We start from the raw sequence: 20589 nt of genomic DNA, 5'->3' as shown, positions 1-20589 counted from the left end.
TCTCTCTCTCTCTCTCTCTCTCTCTCTCTCTCTCTCTCTCTCTCTCTCTCTCTCACACACACACACACACTCATAAACTCTACATAGACAGTAAGACTGACGGATGTCACACACACACACACCCCTTCCACGTCATAAACTCTGCATAGTAAGACTGACGAATGTCGCCCACACACCTTCCACGTCATCCCCTCTACATAGACAGTAAGACTCACGAATGTCATACACACACGCACACACACTCATAAACTCTTCATAGACAGTAAGACTGCCGGATGTCACACACACACCTTCCACATCATACACTCTATATAGACAGTAAGACTGACGGCTGACACACACACACACCCCCCCCGTCATACACTCTACATAGCCAGTAAGCCTGCCGGATGTCACACACACACCTTCCACATCATACACTCTATATAGACAGTAAGACTGACGGCTGACACACACACACACCTTCCACGTCATAAACTCTACATAGTAAGACTGACGAATGTCGCACACACACCTTCCACGTCATACACTCTACATAGACAATAAGACTGACGAATGACACACACACTCTTCGTAAGAATCTCTCCATAGGTAGCAGAGAACAGTAACGTACGATGGCTATGGATGATTTTTTTGTACAAAGAATAAGCCTTTTAATATTACATGTATCAAAATACACAAAAAAACAGCACTAAAATTGATATATACATGATGAAATGGGCTATGTGGTCTTCATCATTTTTCAAGAAAAAAAAATGAATTTGGTATGAAACTACAGTTTTGACCATTTACGAATCTGTGTCTTCACAACAAAAGCTAGCTTTTCATGTAGTCCATATTGTGAAAAATTCAACTGAATGACCTATGCTAAAACGTGAGTATTTCTGTTATCAAGTAGGTGATATTTAATATCAGAAAGGTTTTAAGATAACATGACTGTTTGCGGAGGTCAAACTTTTGGTCAAAAATCATGTTTTGTTTTGGTGTTTTTGATGTAGTAATCATGATTTCCACAAGTCCCAAATCTGGAAAAAAAAAATCTTCTAAACACATTGTTTTTAAAATGTAGTTTATAAATATATAATTATTTATGTAGGTGTTTTGTGCAGGATTAATTCACTATCCATGTTTATTTGTCCTATAGAACTCTGCTACCATCGTCTGTAAGACTGACGGATATCACACACACTCCTCGTCAGAAACTCTCCATAGTCTGTACAAACAGACCCATTAGTCTAGTTATAACATTGTGATGAACTCAAACATCTCACTTTATGACGTACATCACTTAACATGTACATTGTAGAATATGCATATCATATAGTGATATAGTGATCTACAATGCATATGTTTGAACAGCGACATTTGGTTTCAGATTAGAAATGTAGTTTTTGGTCCCGGCGAAAATTTTGGATGCTTTCATGTTGCTAAATTAGTGCAACAAAAGCGGAAATGTTTTTGCTGTTAAGATTTTTAATGATATTGCTAAAACATGAAAATGAACGTTTTGATAAATTTTAAAATGTCTATTGCAGGATTTCAATTTCATGTTTATTGTTTGAAGAGTCAATATGTACATTGAAAGTGTTCAAAACATTTCGACATTCCCAACTTTTTTGACAGCAAATACGAACGTTCTGTTTGATTACAATTGTCAAAGAAACTGAAGGTTTATAACACACCGTACACACGCGTACAAAGCATTAATATGTTGCTAAATACTTTACAAGATAATGTTATAAGGTTTAAAATACATCAATGTCCATTTCATTCATTTAATTATATATAAAATACCACATTAAAATATATCATATAGTATATGTATCAACCAACTAAAAGAGAGACGCAAAATCTGACCACTATGATAGTGCAAGGTCAATATTTTCGGATTTTGAAACCATATGGTTTAACCGCTGCAGTGAGATTCGGGGATTGAATGGTTTAGGCGTCATAGTATAACTTAGATTACTGTTCTCCGGGTGTTCTTAACAGCAACGTTATAAGAATACGTCCCTCTTGAAGTCACTATTGTATTGATAGGTAAGAGGGAAAGCTGCTTAAAGGATGGTGAATGTCGTTATGTAAGGTAATTGTAATTGTCTCGGAACTGAATCATTCTAACCAACGTGTGTGCCTCCAATTACACACTGTCCAATGATGGGGAGAAATCTCCTTCATACTATCTCATATCAGTTCCTGTAAACCAAGCATAGCCAAGGCGCTGATTGCACCACTGACCGGAAGTGTGACGACCCACGCGATGATAATGTTCCGGAACAATTTCCAGTCGACGTTTTCCTTGGAACGAACCCTTCCGACGAATACGACGGAACCGATCTTACAGTGTGTCGTACTGATGGGGATACCTATGTTTGAGGCTATCAGGACTGTCAGAGCAGATCCAAGCTCTATACAGAACCCACTGGAAGGAAAGGAAATTCAGTTATTTAAAGGTATGTTGTAGTGACAATATGAGTTATCACTATCATTTTATAACTTATCTGAAACTGAATACCAATCTCAATATATAGCAAAAAAATATCGTCTAGAGTGTTGTCAACACAGCCATGGACCTAGGTTTTGAATTATCGTTTTGTCCATACCGGGTGGTTTGACGTCCAGGAGTTATCAGAAGTAGACGTGATGATATTTTACAAATCTAAATACAAATATTGAACAACTTGAGTCTTTTGTAGAACGTGACACCATGGTAATGCTTACTTAAGTATTTTGCACCTATAGAACATTTACTGCTTATGTTAAGACTTAAATCTAAGTAAACAGCCTTTTTACTGACCTTGACGGCGTGATCTTGGTGAGGTCGTCCCCAACAGTTTTGATGACCCTTCGTCCCCAGATCCACAGTCCAATGACAATACCCACCCCTCCATACACCAATATCCACAAAGGAGTGGAAGACGCCTGCATGGCGGTTCCTTCCTTTGCTATCATCCAAATGGCAACCAAAGGACCAATGGAGTTACTGTTTTAATTAAACAAAAGAAATATCTACATAAATATATAAATTTGATCTATTTTACAACAATTATGAAACAAGTTAGGTTAACTTATATTACTCACTCTTGTTTGCCCGGATATTAGCGCGCGGGGTCTTTGTGTGGGAGGAAACCGGAGTACCCGGAGAAATCCCACTTGGTCGGACAGGTGGCCCCATACCTTATAGCGTCCGAAGAAACATCTACATTAAGTGCACCGGATAGCGTGTTTTTCATTGATATACATAAACTGAGCAGGATCGTTTATGATGGTCTCAGTTAATGCGAAGCAAAACGAAAAGCGTCAAAATAGCTGTGATTCCATTTCATTCAGGCCCTAACAAAATGTATCTCTTCTTGTTATGTTTATATAATGGTTTGCAGTGTAACATAAATATATACAGAAGACTAAGGAAGAATCGATGTGAATCGCTTAAAATGTAGAAATGGAACAAAGAATATCAACTTGAAACATATTTTTTTTTGATGGCGAATTCATTAACTCATTAATTAAAGTTTGAATGATTAGATAAATTACCTGACGTCATTTCCGCCATGTGCAAATGACCCAAACACAGCAGTGAGGATCTGGAGGAAGGAAAATAACTTGACCACCTCGGGTTTGTCTTTTATGCTTTCACGGATTTTCTTACTGGGTACCTGATGGACATATGTAAATTATTATATAGACAGTTTCATAAAACGAACAAGTATAAAGATCCATTTATAAGAAGTATAATTATAATCTTCTCTGTTTTATTTAAAGGGAAAAAATATAAAAAAAAACGTTAATATAAAACTCACCTGAACAGTTCATCTTACAGAGTTTTAAACATAGCTCAGCATGCTGTTCATTGTATCAATGCTATGAAATTTAAGTAAACACATTGGCAAATATATTTTGCATATATTTGTCAAACCAGTAAATAACTTGAATGATGTATTGAGTTAACGCTGTAGCTTCACAGAAAACTAATGCCCGTATGTAGAAAACGTAATACACTAGAATGAAGGATCATCGTAGATTTGCTGTTGTTTCTTTCTTAAAACAGGTTCCCAGCCTATAACAGTGCCTATTATTTATAAATTCAAACACATATGTTAAATCATAGACTTCACTAGTGCTGATGTTGGGTCAATCATAACGTTTGTTCATCAGAAAAAACAAACTTACCTCATTTTCGAACACAATATCCGGTAGATCTGAAAAATGTTAATTGCAGACATCAACTGATTGTAGCATGTAATTGAAATTTATAAAATGCATGCATATTTTAAGAACAAAGTGCCTACGTGGTTAAATGAGTTCCACGTAACAACGAAGAATTGCATAGTGACAAGGGGTTAACATGGCGACAAGAAGTTACATAGTAACAAGGGTTTTAAATGGCAACAAAAAGTTACGTGGTATAATGGGTTAACATGGCAACAAAGAGTTACGTGGTATAATGGGTTTACATGACAACAAAGAGTTACGTGGTGATAATGGATTTACATGACACCAAAGCGTTACGTGGTAATAATGGGTTTTTACGACAACAAAGAGTTACGTTGTATAATTGGTTTACATGGCAACAGAGAATTATGTGATGAAAATGGGTTGACATGCCAACAAAAAGTTACGTGGAAACAAAGGGGTAACATGGCAACAAAGAGTTGCGTGGTGTTATGGGTTTACACGGCAGAAAAGAGTTACGTGGTATAATGGGTTTACATGGAAACACAGATTTAAGTGACAATAATGGGTTTACATGGCAACAAAGAGTTACATGGTGATAATGGGTTTACACGGCAACAAAGATTTACGTGATAATAATGGGTTTACACGGCAACAAAGAGTTACATGGTGATAATGGGTTTACACGACAACAAAGAGTTACGTGGTATAATGGGTTTACATGGCAACAAAGAGTTACGTGGTTATTATGGATTTACATGGCGACAAAGAGTTATGTGGTAACAATGGGGTTACATGGCAACAAAGAGTTACGTGGTGATATTTGGTTTTCATGGCAACAAAGAGTTAAGTGGTAACAATAGGTTGACATGGAAGCAAAGAGTTACATAGTAACAAGAGTTGTTTTCTTTATTATTTTATTTTCAAAATTTACGACATAAACATATATATAAATATACATACAGTGTACATGGGCGTCTAGAATCGCCTTTAAATAATGTACATACTGTTCAAAATAGTCTGTCAAGTATCAGTATTCGTCTTCCATATATATTAATTAATAAGTATAAATTCACATTTTGATATAAAAAATAAACTTCCGGATATTCTTGTCTGTACTCTATTCTAATTAAAATTGTATTATAATCTAGTGTCTGATTTCCGGTTAGAATCACGATGGTGAACAGACTTCGCACAAACGTTATTATATGATAAAAATTAGTATATGAAATGCTTCGCATGGTGCCAAGAGGTTTATTTGGTAGCGAAAAGTAACGTGGTAACAAGGGGTTTACATTTTAACAAAAAATGCTTTAGCTTTATTCGAATATACAGGGAAACATATTTATGTGAAAAATATATTTAATTAGGCATTCGCAGGGTTTGCTTTAGTTACCGTTATATCATACTAAAACTACAAATATGTACATGATATTATAATCATGGATTCCTATGTATTTGTTAGTATGAGTATATGAAGAAAACATGCATTCACTGTCTATAAATAAGACGTAATAAAACGATCGACTTGTTAAAATATGTTTTTGTTGGTATCCTAAGTAATAACGAACGTATGGACCTTTAAAGACGCTGGGTCTGAACAAACGAGGGATCACATCATTGTTTAAATTGATACACAAACCAAGAATATATAATAAATAGTTTGGACAATGCAGTTTGTAAACATTTCGAGATATTGAGCCGTTATGTTGTGACACAAAAGTTACCCTATTACATAACAATACATACTCTAACAGAACCAATAACCATGAAGTCACATTCCTTCGGCCGACTGGTAGCTCAAGGATTTCGGTTTTTTGATAACCTTCTTAAGATGGTATACAAAATGATTGATTGAAATAGGTGGATCAAATGTTAACTGATGGTATCTACGATGCAATGGCGCAATGACAGATAGGGTTGTCCACAACTTGATAAGAGGAAGGAAATGGAATAAGGTAATAGTTACTGGTGAAGTGGTGCATTAGATACATTGACAACGAATATGAATATGTTGTGGAATCAAAATGTGAAAAGTGTATATGGTAGAGCATAGTCATTTGGAGAGACTACCAGTTACATCGCTGCACACGCTTAATACCATCCACGATTGTCACACAATCTTTAAATATGTCGAAATTCGAGTAACCTAATGACTCATCCTAATATTGCCATAAAATATCCTAAATATTTCATTGGATGTATATATACGACCCTTCACACTCTAATATCTAAAAAACATATAGGAGTGTATATTCATTAATTAAATTAACAGTGCTTTAATTTTGTTAGATAAGAAAACAATATGCTGAAACCAAATATTAAGTAATAAGATAAACCATTATATATAATTCTAATCTACGAAAAAAGGTTCTAATTAACCTTCAGACAATTCCTCCATGATGTCTTGATCAGAAATGTGGTCTTCTCTGTCGACTGTTTTGATGATATCTACCAAGTTTGGATACAAATACGACCAATGTATCAATAGTTTGACTTCACTCTTTGAAGTTATTTTTTATATATATCGCTTTGATTCTGATACATATTCTACCTGACAAAACAAACATTAAGTTCAAACTTACCTGTGAGCAAGAAACATGAACATTACTACTTTTAACTTGATAATAATTAGTGGTTTTTATTGGCGCTGTGTATGAATCCAATGTTCAAAACTGTTGAAAAAACTGATAATAGTTTTAAAAATAATGATCAAGAAAATAATATGTTGATGCTGTATTTTTAATTTCAATGTAAATCCTTTCTATATGACATTAACTATAAATCACATTTTTAATGGTGCCTGTGGTTTTGGGAAATGCTGGTAGATATAACTCGGCTGTGTTACCTCTAGTAGCATTATGTTACAAGGTGCTGAGATATTCTTAACATCTTTTTATAAAACAGGGTGCCATTTTGTTGCGCGAATTATATATTTATATTCTCTGACGTTTTTGTCTCAACGGAAAATAGATCCGGTTAATGCCTTTTACGAAATCCAAATTTTCGTCAAAATAAGATATGGATGCTAGCTAGTTTGTTTGTTTATTGCTTAACCGCCCAGCAACAGTGGAGTCATTGGGGTAACAATAATAAGGAACAATTAAAAAACAGTAAAAGAAATAGTAAAAATATATACTTAACAATGCATCGTTTGTATGACACGTTCTTTTCCCGTTTTTTTCATCAAAAGTTTGTATCATCAAAAGTTAATAAGGTCTTATCCAATAAAAGGTTGCTTGATAACCAAGATAAAGCCATACGGATATATGCGATCCCCCTAAGAAGGTGTCAGTATTGTTATTCAAACCATTATAGTTTATTAATAAATGAACACAGCAAGTATCTATTTTTGAAGATAATGGTTTTTCAAATTCAATGTGCTATTTTTAAGATTATGTTTCCTGTTTTTCATTAATCAACTTGTTTATGTAAATATGATTTGAAATTTAATCATGTAAGTATACCAACCTTCGTTATCGTTGAGTTGCTCGAGTTCAGTAGCATTTTCAACTTCTTGATTTTTTTCATCAATCTTTTGGTTACATTCATCTACAAGTGAGAAATAAACTACACTTTATTCATTGAAAATACCAGATATATACATGAATACAATGGTACGAGTGTTAATACATGGTGTACACAGTACCATGAGATATTTCATGTGTTAAACCCTCGGATCAACATACACTAGTGGATATGACACGTTGTGTGTATGACCTTGAATAAATGGCATAGAAACTAAAGTTGCAAAGGAAGACAGTTTAATGACTCGTGCCTTGTCCAGGCCTCCAATTCACGACCTACGGAACCAAATCACCAAGCCAAGAAATATCTGTAGCACCTACCACTACACAACCTCATCGTCTTTTACAAAAACAAGTTTGGATGTTGTAGTGGTCATCAGCCCGATATTCCCAACATGATCGTGATAACAAATGGTCTATTGATGACATGAGCATAGATATATATATGAATACGAATTGCACGGATGTTGTTACATATTAGACACAGTATTACGACATATTCGTTTATAAATCAATGATTTTTTTGTTTTGTGAATTTTCTTTATTTTGAAAAAACAAATAATCAGTTCTTGTTATTATAATTTTGGTTCATTTCAAGAAAAAATTGTGGCGAGACACATTTAATGAAGGAAAATAACTTAGTTTTCATTTCACCAATCGATTCAGTAGTTTTAAGATCTATTGTTATGCAAAATGCCTCTTAAAGTCAATTGCTACAAAGGTATCTCTATGCTTACAATACGTTGTTCTAAACATAATCGCTAATGGTTTCTAAATACTACAGTACATGTATCGCTAAGAAAGACCTAACTTAAATCTCAAAATCTACGTTTATTGTGTATTGCAATAAATACAAACATTCCTGTAAGGTGCAACTTTACCTGTAATCTTCCGCCTGGACCAGGGGACGACAAAAACCCTCACTCCGATCGCCACCAGTAAAGACAACCCGCACGTGATAACAAACACTCCATACAGCGGAATTTTGTCGAATTGAAGCACTGCAAATACAGATAGAGAAGTAATATAATATACTGCTGTAGTTGTGATATTGAATTGATTGGTAAAGTGGGTTTAAAATCCGTCCAGATTGTGTGTCATCATTACAAAAGTACAACAGATTTTTTTTTTATGATACAGATGACACAATAAATATTTTTTTTTTGCATTTCTGTTCATCGATATAATATTACATTTTGGTTTCCGTTTGCTGATCCATCCACTGTTGGTAGTTATTTATATGCGTGGTTTCACAATGTTTACTAGCTGACGTCCAAATACAAATGTGTGAAGGATAAATGATGCAATATGATGTTCTTAAGTACTTCACAAAACAAAGTCACAACGTTCTGTTACCTTGCTTACAACTGATAAAAGTAGACTTACGGTTGGACCCTTCGTAGAAAATGGAAAAAAGATTGATTGCGGCCGTAAGTCCGTAAAAGAAAGGCAGTAACATGAGACCTGATTCAAGGGATTTTTCCTTAAAAATAAATAAATTCAAAATCACTGACTCGGTAAGTGTATAATAATGTTAATTCCTATGGCGATGTGACGACACATTTCATTGGTTAATTATCAGGTTATTAAGACAAAATACACATACGCGTTATGTACCATTTCCCAATTAAACATACGCGTGCAAACCAGTCTCGTATTGCAAATGTGAGCACTGTGTTATTGTTTTGAGCTAGTTAGCTGCAGCTGAGCTTCCACATCACATGACGAAGATTTGCACGCGCACAAGAACAGCCCAATCTAAATAATCATCCAATGTCATTTTCAAATGATAGAATAAATAAAGTCAATTTATGTTTGTATATTACGTTCGAATATATTTACCTTGTGATTTAAAAAGGCAGCCTTCGTTAAACCACTCACCTTCTGTAGGACCATCTTGTTGATAAACATGAACGTTAACAGAGATACAACACCCGAGAGAATCGGCGAGAAAAACCAGGATCCAACTGAAATTGTAATTAAAAAAACTTAATGAAATATCATTTTTCTTTTCAACACGATGTATGAAGATAATTTATCTTTAATTCATAATGCAATGCTTAAAAACCACATTGAGCCTGAACTGATCCCGCCCTTTGTAACTTACGAATACTGTAGTTGACACTCTCGCTGGAAGCTAATTGCGTTACGGCGAGTTGTTTCCTTATTAAGAAGCATTGTCTTTGACATTTAGTAAATAAACTACCTTACAGTGCGTTTCTCCAATGTTCACTCTTTGCATTTGATATTATGGAAAAGAACATGGCATGAAACCTTTTCAAGGGGCTAAACTATGTACAGTCGCTTTCTGCGATATTCCTACGGATCACAACTTTTATTAGAAATGCATATGCCAAGATATATCTGACTCTTTTTCTTGTATACCATTAACATTATTTTCCATGACAATAATTACGATCCTACGTATCACTTCTGTATAAGGTAATAGTGTAAAGCTCGATTGAAGTGGTCGTACTACTAGTTAAGCATTCATAGCTAGGTAACCTTACCAATAAAGCCTATTTTAATCCACTTAATTCCCGACGCTCCCTTAGCAACCAGGGAAAATCCGATGGCTGCACCTACGATACTGTGAGTTGTGGAAACAGGGAAACACATTATTGTAGCAGCTATCAGCCAAACACAGGATCCTGAAAGGAATGATAATTTTAATGGGTTTTTTTAAAGACGAGAATATAATTAGCATGGTAACCAAGCATCACAAGATTGAGGACAATGTATCTCGTGATCGTCTATTTCTGTATATACGATTTTTAGGGTCCAAAATCGTTTTCTTGACGTCACAATGCAAAAACTATATTTCGTATGAAATTACAAAGCATTCTTTATTCCATTATGATTGTTATCGATATGAACATGTTCTTCGGAACATGACATGCAAATATCATATCAGTATCATTGTTCTCCGGGTAATGTCAGGTATAATTGTCACTTTAATGTACACTACACGGAGATCCGCACAGACATGTACGTGGACAACGTTTTATCAATTTTAACAACGGAACACGTCTTAAACCCTGCTATAACCCAGAATCTTTTTAATTTTACAACACAAAACCATAATACCCTGCTGAGATAATTATCAAGAACAGGAAAAAAGCCACAACTTAACGTAGGCAAATCAGAAAAGTAATCCTTTTGGAGCACGTTATTAAACTCTTGGTCCAAAGAGGTCGTCCGTATGTTGCATTGTTTCTATTCTTTTAATTTCAGTTGTAAAACGATCATGAATGGTGGCATCACCCGCATTGAACAAAATAATATCGATGCCGTCATATTGTCCATTTTGTGTGATACTACAATCCATAACGCTTGCCTAGCAATTGAAATAAATGGTTCAAAGAAGACCCACACGCCTATGCACTCTTTTTTTGAAATAAACAATCAAAATGAAATTAACAATACAAACAGAACATTATATGAAATTACGAAATAAACAAAATCTTGTAAAAATGCAAACGAATGCAAGAGAATCATCAAAACGTTAACTGTGCATGGCTATCACATTTTGCTTTTAAACCTTTTAACCGTTTTACACAAATAATAAACACTGCAGCATCAGCGAATAATAATCCTTGTTTAACGAATGGCGCATGCGTCGTCTATAAATCTATAAAACAAAGATCTGTACCTGTTAGTGTGGCGATGTTGCCCGCCATAAGGACCTTCTCAGATCCATTGTTATACATTTCCACGTCAATGATGCCCTTTCGGATCGTATCTGAGACCCTGTATCCTGCAATTCATAAAGAAACAACATACTTACGCTTCAACGAACAAAGCAAAATCGGTTAGGGGACCATCGTAAATTTACCGTGACATCATGGACAAGAACAAAATTGGCAGGAAATCAGTCATTTTTCATGTAAACTATATGAAATATATCCGTTCTCAAGTATCAACGTTAGAAAATAACGTCATGTATTACTTAGTTGCTGATTGTGATAGTTTGAAATCAGGTCATGGTGATTAGCCAATTTTGTCGATATATTGTATATCTATACATTGTTTATCTATATAATCGTTAACACCCTAGGTGTTCAAACAATATCAAACAATCTAAGCGCAGGACCGAACGGGCTTGTTTATATGTCCCAATCGTGTTATGGTATTAGCAAAGACCTTGATAAGTAGTTTTCGACAAAAACAAATGAAATATAAATAATCACAATGACTGTTTGATAAAAGGCAATCTGAAAAAAACGTATGCAAACAATATGGTGCAAATATTCAAAGCTTTTTTCCAGTTAGGTGATATGTATATATATATATGAATTTAAATTAAAAGTAGGAATTTCCTTTAGTTTACAATGGTTATAATAAACATGATCTAGCTAGATCAGTAACCGCCTCCGATAACATAGATATGGCTCTACTTCCATTGTAAACATATTCATGTCATCATTTCTGCAAATCATCATCATCCCATACTAGTGTTTTTGTATTCGGTAGTGTAAAAACATACAGTGTCAGATGACATGTGTCCTAGAGCGGAACGACCAAGGACAAGATGGAACACCTGGAACCCACCGCAACTACATCCTGGACTAAATGTGGATATATTTTCATGCGAGTTATTGCTTTGTCTTTCTCATCCGTCATCCGTTGTCCGTGCACCTTTTATTTTATGAAATTTACTATGACAGAGCAGGTCCATGCCTTAATCAAAAGTTGTTATGTAAAGAATGAAATCGCAATTAGAAATTGCCGCCTCATTGCTATCTTTCATTAAACTATTTTGAACTTATCATACGTAAATGATGTGCGTTTGATATTGATGCAACTTCGTATGAATTATACCTAGAAGGTATTGAAAAAGTGTTGCTGATTTAAGATTTACAGTCGGTATCGGTTTCGGAAGACTTCTACATTCTTTTGTTTTTACTTTAGGTGGATAGATCCACATAGGTATGGCTAAGAAGCGGTTAGTGTTTTTATCTGCATGTTATTTGATAACTACTAGATGCTCCCCAAGAGGGTCTTTTTGATTCCTTACTTATACAAAGTAAAACGTGTTTAGACAAATGTGTCGAAAAACCGTGGCAACTAAATCTCCACATCCCTCTCTTGCTCGCCAGTGTTATTCAATTTTGAAAATGTCCATTATATAATTTATACTTCCTCAATACATTGACATATTCATTGTTGTTTCAGAACATGCTGTGTAATTTTATGCAACATTCACAATTGTTAGCATTTCGCATTTAGCATGGATTTAAAATCTGTCTGCTGCCCTATCGCAACAGTTGGGAACTACATTCTTTTCTCGCACACTTATTCTTTCGTTTCGCTGGTGTCGTCTACATAAAACTTAACCTGGTTGCAAGGAAGCTAAACCACAAATAAAAATAAAGTCTGATAAAACGTTCACCGACTTTGCGTGCCTCGCACGATTTTCTATTGCACATTTTGTCACTTTACATGTACTCCAGGTAGACGTAAACAGGAGTACCTCGCACGTTTTTCTATCTCAGGTTTTGTCACCTTTCATGTACTACATGTAGATTTAAACAGGAGACCTCGCACGTGTTTATCTCTCGTTTTTGTCACCCTTTATGTATCATAGGAAGACGTAAACACGATTACCTTGGCTTGTTTTTTTATCTCACGTTTTTGTCACACTTCATGTACCACAGGTCGACGTTAACACGAGAACCTCGCACGTTTTTCGTTCTCAACTCTTTGCCAGATTTATGGACGATAACACCCGACTCCTGAAACCGATACCCATCGCCATTCGTGGATGTTTAAGGCCTTAGGTGCTTTATATTACAGAACGTTGAAAGGTTTTTGAAGTATTTTGATGGTGCTTATGTTTGTTGAATTTGGAATAAAACATCTTAGTTTTATATGTTAATGACATAATATAAACGTTAACCCAGTTCAGATATGAAAACAAAATGTTGTTTTAAACATTAAATATTTATGCTGAGTATTTCCCATGAATATTTGTTTTTTTCTTAATATTCCTACAGTATGCCATTGTGTACCATTGTATTTAATTGAAAGAACGCTGCGTCGATTTACCAGACAAGCACAAAGACACCCAGATTGTCCAATGTCAGTACGATCATGTCTAGGAAAGAGCTAGAAATATTTGATAAACATACGGCAAACATGTTCAAAATACACATTTGGTACATCCTGTTTAGTATCTGAACTTTTGTCCAATAAGGTGGATGTAGTTAACGTAGCTGCGACACAGTGTTTGGCGCAACGACCGTTTTATTAGACAGATAAATACTATCTTATCAAATATTAACAGTTTTCAATAATTGTCCAATTCTCGTTGTTTTCAAATGGATATAGAAACTAAACGTTTGAGCACTATCTGTGAGTGAACAGAGAGAAACGTCTTTGTCCTTTGTAGTATTACACTTGTTGTTCGGTCGAGGGACCATATACAAAGCATCCTATCCGTAACCATACTACCTTGGATTGCTTTAATCATTACATTTTCTTTCCTCAATCAGTTAAGCTTTCAGTACTTTGAACGCCACTTTCATTGTAATAAATCCGAATGGAATAAAGATTTCCTCTTTGTTCATTGTAAAATTAGTTTTGCTCCTTTTGTTTTATAGAAGGGCTGATGCTTGCTGTTGTTGATTTCATGCTTAACTGAATTGGCATTGGGACGAATTGTATTAACTGCGAATTAATGTACGTTTCCTTTTCATGCAGATATCTCTTGGTGTTACAGAATATACATATCTTAAATAGATCATGTTTTTGTTTAGAAACGAACATATATTGTTTACAAAATACACAGGTACGTAGCAAACCGGGAAAAAGTTATTTAACTGGTTTCTGGTATCATTTTAACCACAGCGATGCTGTTTCCTAGTGACTATAAACCGTAGGTTAGTAATCTATTTGATCATTTGTATAGCACGCGCAATAGACATCAAATGCACTTGTACGTAGACTGATATGAACACACGTTGGTGGGAGGTGTTTCACCATTTTATAGATAATGTAAAGGTCGCCTCAAAATAGTTTTTGAAACAAGATTTTGTTTTTGTCATAGCAAGAAAGCACGTGCACATTCTTAACGAACAAAGAGGAAAACAAAATGAAGATCCTTGATAATATACATTGCTAGTATTTGATCACCTAGACGTCTTTTGAAGGTTTATACCGAGTACATATTATCACGGAATACAAAGAGTAAGTATACCAGGATGATTATATCTTATCACTTAATAAAAACAATTATCAGTTGATAATATTAACATACCAATGAGGATGGCTCCCAGCATTTCAAATATAGATCCTAGTATGCAGGCTTGTCTAAGGGTCAACACCCGGGAACCGACCGAGGTCCCAAACGAGTTAGCTACATCATTAGCTCCGATCCCACAGGACAGAATGAAGGCGATGATAAAACCGACTATCACCATCCAAAGGTACTCTTCAGGGATCTCCATGTTGGCTAATGGGTGTTCTAGGTAGTCGGCTGTAAATACAAGAGTAAGTATAAATGTCATCACTATATATTGAATTTATTTACAAGATATTATATTTAAAAAATGACAATAACCACATATAGTTTACATTCGAGATCTTGTGATCAACGAACAGTGGTATATAGGATACACTTTGTTTTTTAATATGATACGTAACACAAATAGGTAGGAAGCTGATATATTACTTATGCCTGGTAATGATATATAACTTCGCTTACTTTTATATACATAGGCAATCGAACCTAACAAGATCTGACGGCACCGAACTAAAATAGGTGCATTCGACTTCATTGTTCCACCCGTACCCACAATCACGTCTAGCTTGCGTAATGTTTCTTTGGGTTAATAACATATTCACCCTGTAAGCAGGAATAAGCAACAGCCCTAACGTGACACTGGTCATTATAGTTTGTAGATTAAAACATAGTCCAAATGGGTGCACATGTACCAGTAAAGATGAACAAGCATTCGTGTCTTTCTTCACTGTTCTGTGTAATCTGTATAAACTAAAGATAATGATGAAATGTATTCTCAATGTTATGAAACGGGCAAATGCTTTATAGACAAATGAGTAAAGGTACTATTAAAGCTCAACAAAAACCAATGCCTTTGCCTGATATTCAATAATTACATGGTGTCAAAAAATAATCTGCTTTGCAGATGATTTTTAAATGAATTTCTTAAAATTTCTATTTTGGACATTTTCTCCACTTATCTTAAGATAAAATTATATGAGATATGTATACTTATCGCCTTGTTAACATACATAACAATGAATGACACGATTCAAAAGCATGAATTAATAATCGTTTTTATAAATTTTGTCAATATCTAACACGTCAATTTTACAAAATTACTCTAAAAGAAATAAGCTTACCTGAAAATGTATTAAGTGCAGCACTGCTCAACAGTAGACTTCATACTCAGACGTCCTTACTGTATGTTACATCACCAACATATATCTTAGTTAATGATCGCATCACCACGCATCTTTGATATAATACGATTAAGTTCCCACCTGTTTTTATCAAACAAGAAACCCAACACTACACATCTGTTATAAACTAACACTTTTCCCCAAATGATGTCGCGTGGTGGCGTTTGTTTTCAACAAAGTTTTTTAGGATTGCATTGCAGAACATGTGCTTGTCCGTAGCGTAACAGAAAATAGGTCTGTAAGTGACCCAACCTTCATTTATTTGTTTACAAGAATATTCTCGCGTGTTCGTAAGTGTCAATACAATATCTCTAACGTATGAGAGAGTCGGGTTTACTCAACCGTGACTGCTAATCTAGTTTTGGCCTCGACAACAAACCTGTCCTTCGTGTTACATTGATGTGGCTCTTTATAACAATATGTCAGCGGTCAGTTTATTTTTTACTAATGTTTGTGTTGCATGCTTTACCATCAATAGGTAGAAGTCAATACGTGGTTTGTTATTTTTTGTACACGTTCGTTTTAATCTATTCTTCATAACAATTTGGGTACGACAATTACAGAGGTTCCTATGGGCCATGTTCACAGTTTTATAAGTTATCTTAATCTCAAACTAAAGAAGAAGAAATTTATTTGTTTCAATGCATTTTTGTGATAATGTTATTGTGTCATAACAAGAAGACACAAACAAAGTATTTAAAATGCAATGTGGGTAAAGAGTGATTTTGTCACGTTATAATTACGCAATACATAATGTCCGGATCTTAAAAGAACAATCAACAGGTGCCAGATCAACCGCGTGTTCTTTAAACAAGATGATGCCCTTGGAATAATTACTGCACAAGGATCTGGGTATTTCACAACATGTATATCGGTTAATTGCCATGGGGTGGTTTAACAAGAGAACCGACACGTACAGTACGTCTGTAGGCTCAACGATGATGTAGGTATGTAAAAACTAGTCATGTTTGCGCAGAACACTGGCAAAATAAAAGTGTCGTTCAAAGCGTCATATGCAAATAAGTACCAGTTTTTTCTTTAATGCATAACAAAATTCGCAAATGAGGTCCCAGAAATAGCAGAATATCTGTTGCAGCAGTTTATGTTGTATCTTAATCTTTCATACAAACAAACAAGCAACCACAACAACACAGCGCAAGCAGTTACCTAAATATAGTTTTGTGACATTGTTTTTTTTCTATTTCGACCTATGACCTAGACCAAGTGCACGTGTAAAAGGTAAACCTTTGTGACGCATCATCACCTTCACAATCTGAAAGTGTTCGGAGATAAAACAGTCTGGCATTAAGCTTTAGTGGTATGTTTGTGATGTTATAAAAAAAAGTTTCTATGAACCATTAAGATACAACAATTTAACAGTTTGCATTGATTTATATAACTCGATCATGTGCTGTATTAAAAGGCATCTCAAGTTTGACTAGAGAAAACAATTATAAAAAAAACATTATAGTCAGAAAGAGTACGATGATAAAATAAAGTTAGATAATCTGTAACGCGAAAATTGAACAACAGATCCGATGGAAATAGATTATGTATTATACAAATATATTGCTTGAGTTGGGCCTTTGTGTTTCAAGTACTTGTTGCCAAACTTTCATGAAATTCAATTAGATTTGGAAAAATAATTCGCGAGAAAGCAATTTATTTTTTATCAATAATATTGTAATATTCTAATTAGATATGTATAACTTTTACTCAACAGTGTCTTCTTATATGTATCTGCTGACTAATTTCTTTGAGAACTGATCACACATAGATAGTTAATCGTGTTGACACATACTGTTTCTTTGAACACAAGAAAGGAGACCACACCATACTTAAGCCGTCGGAGACTGGCATACATAAGACACAACATATTTTTTTATGATGACAGGTTCTTCATAAAAGACACTTAACGTCGCACGTAATAATATATCAGAACACTTCACATCTTTATCAAAAGATTCTCAGTTACCTTAAAGAAAATAACGTAACAACTCTCTCATTCCATCTCTCTCTCTCTCTCTCTCTCTCTCTCTCTCTCTCTCTCTCTCTCTCTCTCTCTCTCTCTCTAAAAAACATTTATATGGACACCTTTCTACATTTGAAAGAAAACATACCACTAGATGTATCGGAAGGGTAGCTGTCTTCTGCTTTTACTTCATAAACGGCGTCAAATCAAAGCAACGTTAATGTCAAACCTCAACTCGAGATAGTGTCAACGAAATAAGACACATCATTGAGTAACATCGAACACATACCTAACTAATTATATAACTTTTTTTAAATGTAGGAATGTTTATGATATCATTATAACTTTTTAGTTAAGTAGAATTAATGAAGGTCAGAACTTGAATTTGATTTGTATTTGTGCTATTTTAACTCCAACTCTGAAGGAATAACAAACAGCAGACGAAAAGTGACGAGAGGAAAACGGTGTTGACAGGGAACCACCTTGTAGTTGATTTGACAGAAAAACAAAAACACAACAGCTATTACAATATTTGGTCGACATTCATGTACCTTAGGTTGAAATACTTAAGGGGAAAATAATGAATGAATGTATTTGCTACATCTGCGTAAACCTCAAAACAGATACCAGTGATAGATGACGAATCCTAACATTAGGGACTAAACTTTTGATTGTAAAGAGGAAGATATCATGGCGGAATTCTCAAAAACATCTGAAAGCTAGACGATAGGACGAATCACGAAACATGGACTATTGCATCAGAAAAACAAAAATGTATTGTCTAGTTTATGTTAATCAGCTTTAGAGACAAAGTATAAAGTATGCAATGTCATAAAGAAATTCCAGTGTAAAACGCTTTTCCAGTATACCATATTGAAACACTAGTTATAGCCAAAATACCTAAATTGAAAAATAGCCTTAACCATTAAAGAAACCTTTTAGCCTTAACCATTAAAGAAACCTTTAAGCATAAGGACAATAGGCTGGAAGATATCCGAAGAGAAGGAAAAGAGATGTACAAGGTATTGGACTTAATCAACTGAATGGAATCACACAAAGTCTACCAATTAGCATCGAGGTCAATATCTAATAGAATGAAACCATCTTAAGCAATCTTATTAACACAGGTTTGTTGGACGTTATATTGCGAACTATACCATATGACTAAATGCAATTTACGAAAGATTTATTTTTTTATCGATATCTTATCACTAGTTTTAGGAATGTATCAGTTGAAAACCTTCTTAAATGATTAGAAATATGGGGGGATCCTTTCTTTGTTTGTAGTGTGTTTATGGTTACAAATGGGCAATATTTAATATTATCAGTTTTCAATATTGTCATGCGAGTGATTTCACAACATCAAGTCATCATCCATGCTCCATGGTTTTGAATGAGACAAGTATGTTTGATTCTTTGATGTAAAACTGCCTGGCATTGAAGTCGGATGTCGCTCCTCTGCAATCTTCAAAAAAGAGGTATCAGCCTAGGGATTGGTAATGGTTTCTTTTTTCCTGGGACTATTTCAATAGTTAGGGAGTGCCTTTAATTTTGCTATGACATATTCCAGAGGTGCAACAAGCGTAAGTGTACATGGTAATATTTTCGTCGTTCATTTTCTGTTCTGGTTTAATCGATTTTGAGTTATGGTTTTGTTGATACTTTTGCATTCTCTTGTATCTCTTGTATATCTTTTATATACTTGGTCAGTTAGAGTATTGTTGTAACCCACGTACTTGACGATCAGAAGAGGTACAGACGAATTAAGGGTTTACCTCTATGTCCTCTAATTTACACCCCTCCAGGTCGGGGTTCGAGAAAAGAAGACACTTACCCACTGTATGTATCGTAGGGAGGCGACTAATGAGGGACACACTGCAGAATTGGGGATTTATTCTTGTGCCCTATATTAGGGGACACAAAAGCGACCAAAATAAATCAGCTGCACCCATTGCAATATTTGGGAATTTTCTTTTTCTTTCAATATCTAACTAATCTTTTATGTCCTAGCGCCTTGCTTTGCAACACCTCACTTTTGGCTTTAGTGTTGAGCGTTCGCCTTGGTGAAGAAGGCAATGGGTTCTGTCCCCAGGCCGGGTCATACCAAAGTCATTAAACATGGTAGTTGTTATTCCCTGCTTAGCGTTCAACATTGAGGGGAATGGCAACAACTGCTTTACCCGTTGTCAGTATAATGTGACTGAATGCTTTTTTGTGTGCCTTCGGCATGGCATTTCAGTGAAATAGCACTTTAAAGTCGGCATCAGATAGTGCTATCACAAGGAGGCAATTACACCAACATACCCTGTCTCCTGCACACACACACACGTACGCAAGCAAGCACACACAACACACATGGCGCACGTCCTTAAATGACCTAAGCTGTTAATAAGACGTTAAACTAAATAAAACCAAATCTCTATTTTAACACACGGAGGGGATATTATGTGATGTGCTCTCAATTGCAGCACAGCATACATCTGTCTTTTCTTG

At 35.0% G+C, this 20589-nt stretch overlaps 1 protein-coding gene across 4 annotated transcripts; it reads right to left on the bottom strand.

Annotated features, from left to right (window-relative positions):
* Positions 1-1534: 1534 nt before the first annotated feature.
* Positions 1535-16515, bottom strand: LOC110452134 (sodium-dependent phosphate transporter 1-B-like). Of its 4 annotated transcripts, none has more exons than XM_021500489.1 (12): positions 16065-16515; positions 14959-15177; positions 11353-11457; positions 10211-10351; positions 9582-9667; positions 9087-9183; positions 8582-8701; positions 7645-7725; positions 4171-4199; positions 3535-3656; positions 2798-2983; positions 1535-2422 (listed from the first exon to the last, which is right to left on the bottom strand). In XM_021500489.1, the coding sequence occupies exons 2-12, from the start codon at positions 15146-15148 to the stop codon at positions 2185-2187; spliced, it is 1395 nt and encodes a 464-aa protein (XP_021356164.1). In that variant the 5' UTR covers positions 15149-15177; positions 16065-16515; the 3' UTR covers positions 1535-2184. The 4 variants fall into 4 exon arrangements, with proteins under 4 accessions (XP_021356164.1, XP_021356163.1, XP_021356165.1 ...); XM_021500488.1 differs by lacking the exon at positions 16065-16515 and adding an exon at positions 15406-15538; XM_021500490.1 differs by lacking the exon at positions 16065-16515 and adding an exon at positions 15345-15379.
* Positions 16516-20589: the final 4074 nt, after the last annotated feature.

This window comes from Mizuhopecten yessoensis, unplaced genomic scaffold (assembly GCF_002113885.1).
Source record: "Mizuhopecten yessoensis strain PY_sf001 unplaced genomic scaffold, ASM211388v2 scaffold6439, whole genome shotgun sequence".
Lineage (NCBI taxonomy): Eukaryota > Metazoa > Mollusca > Bivalvia > Pectinida > Pectinidae > Mizuhopecten > Mizuhopecten yessoensis.
This window is presented reverse-complemented; position numbering and strand designations above follow the sequence as displayed.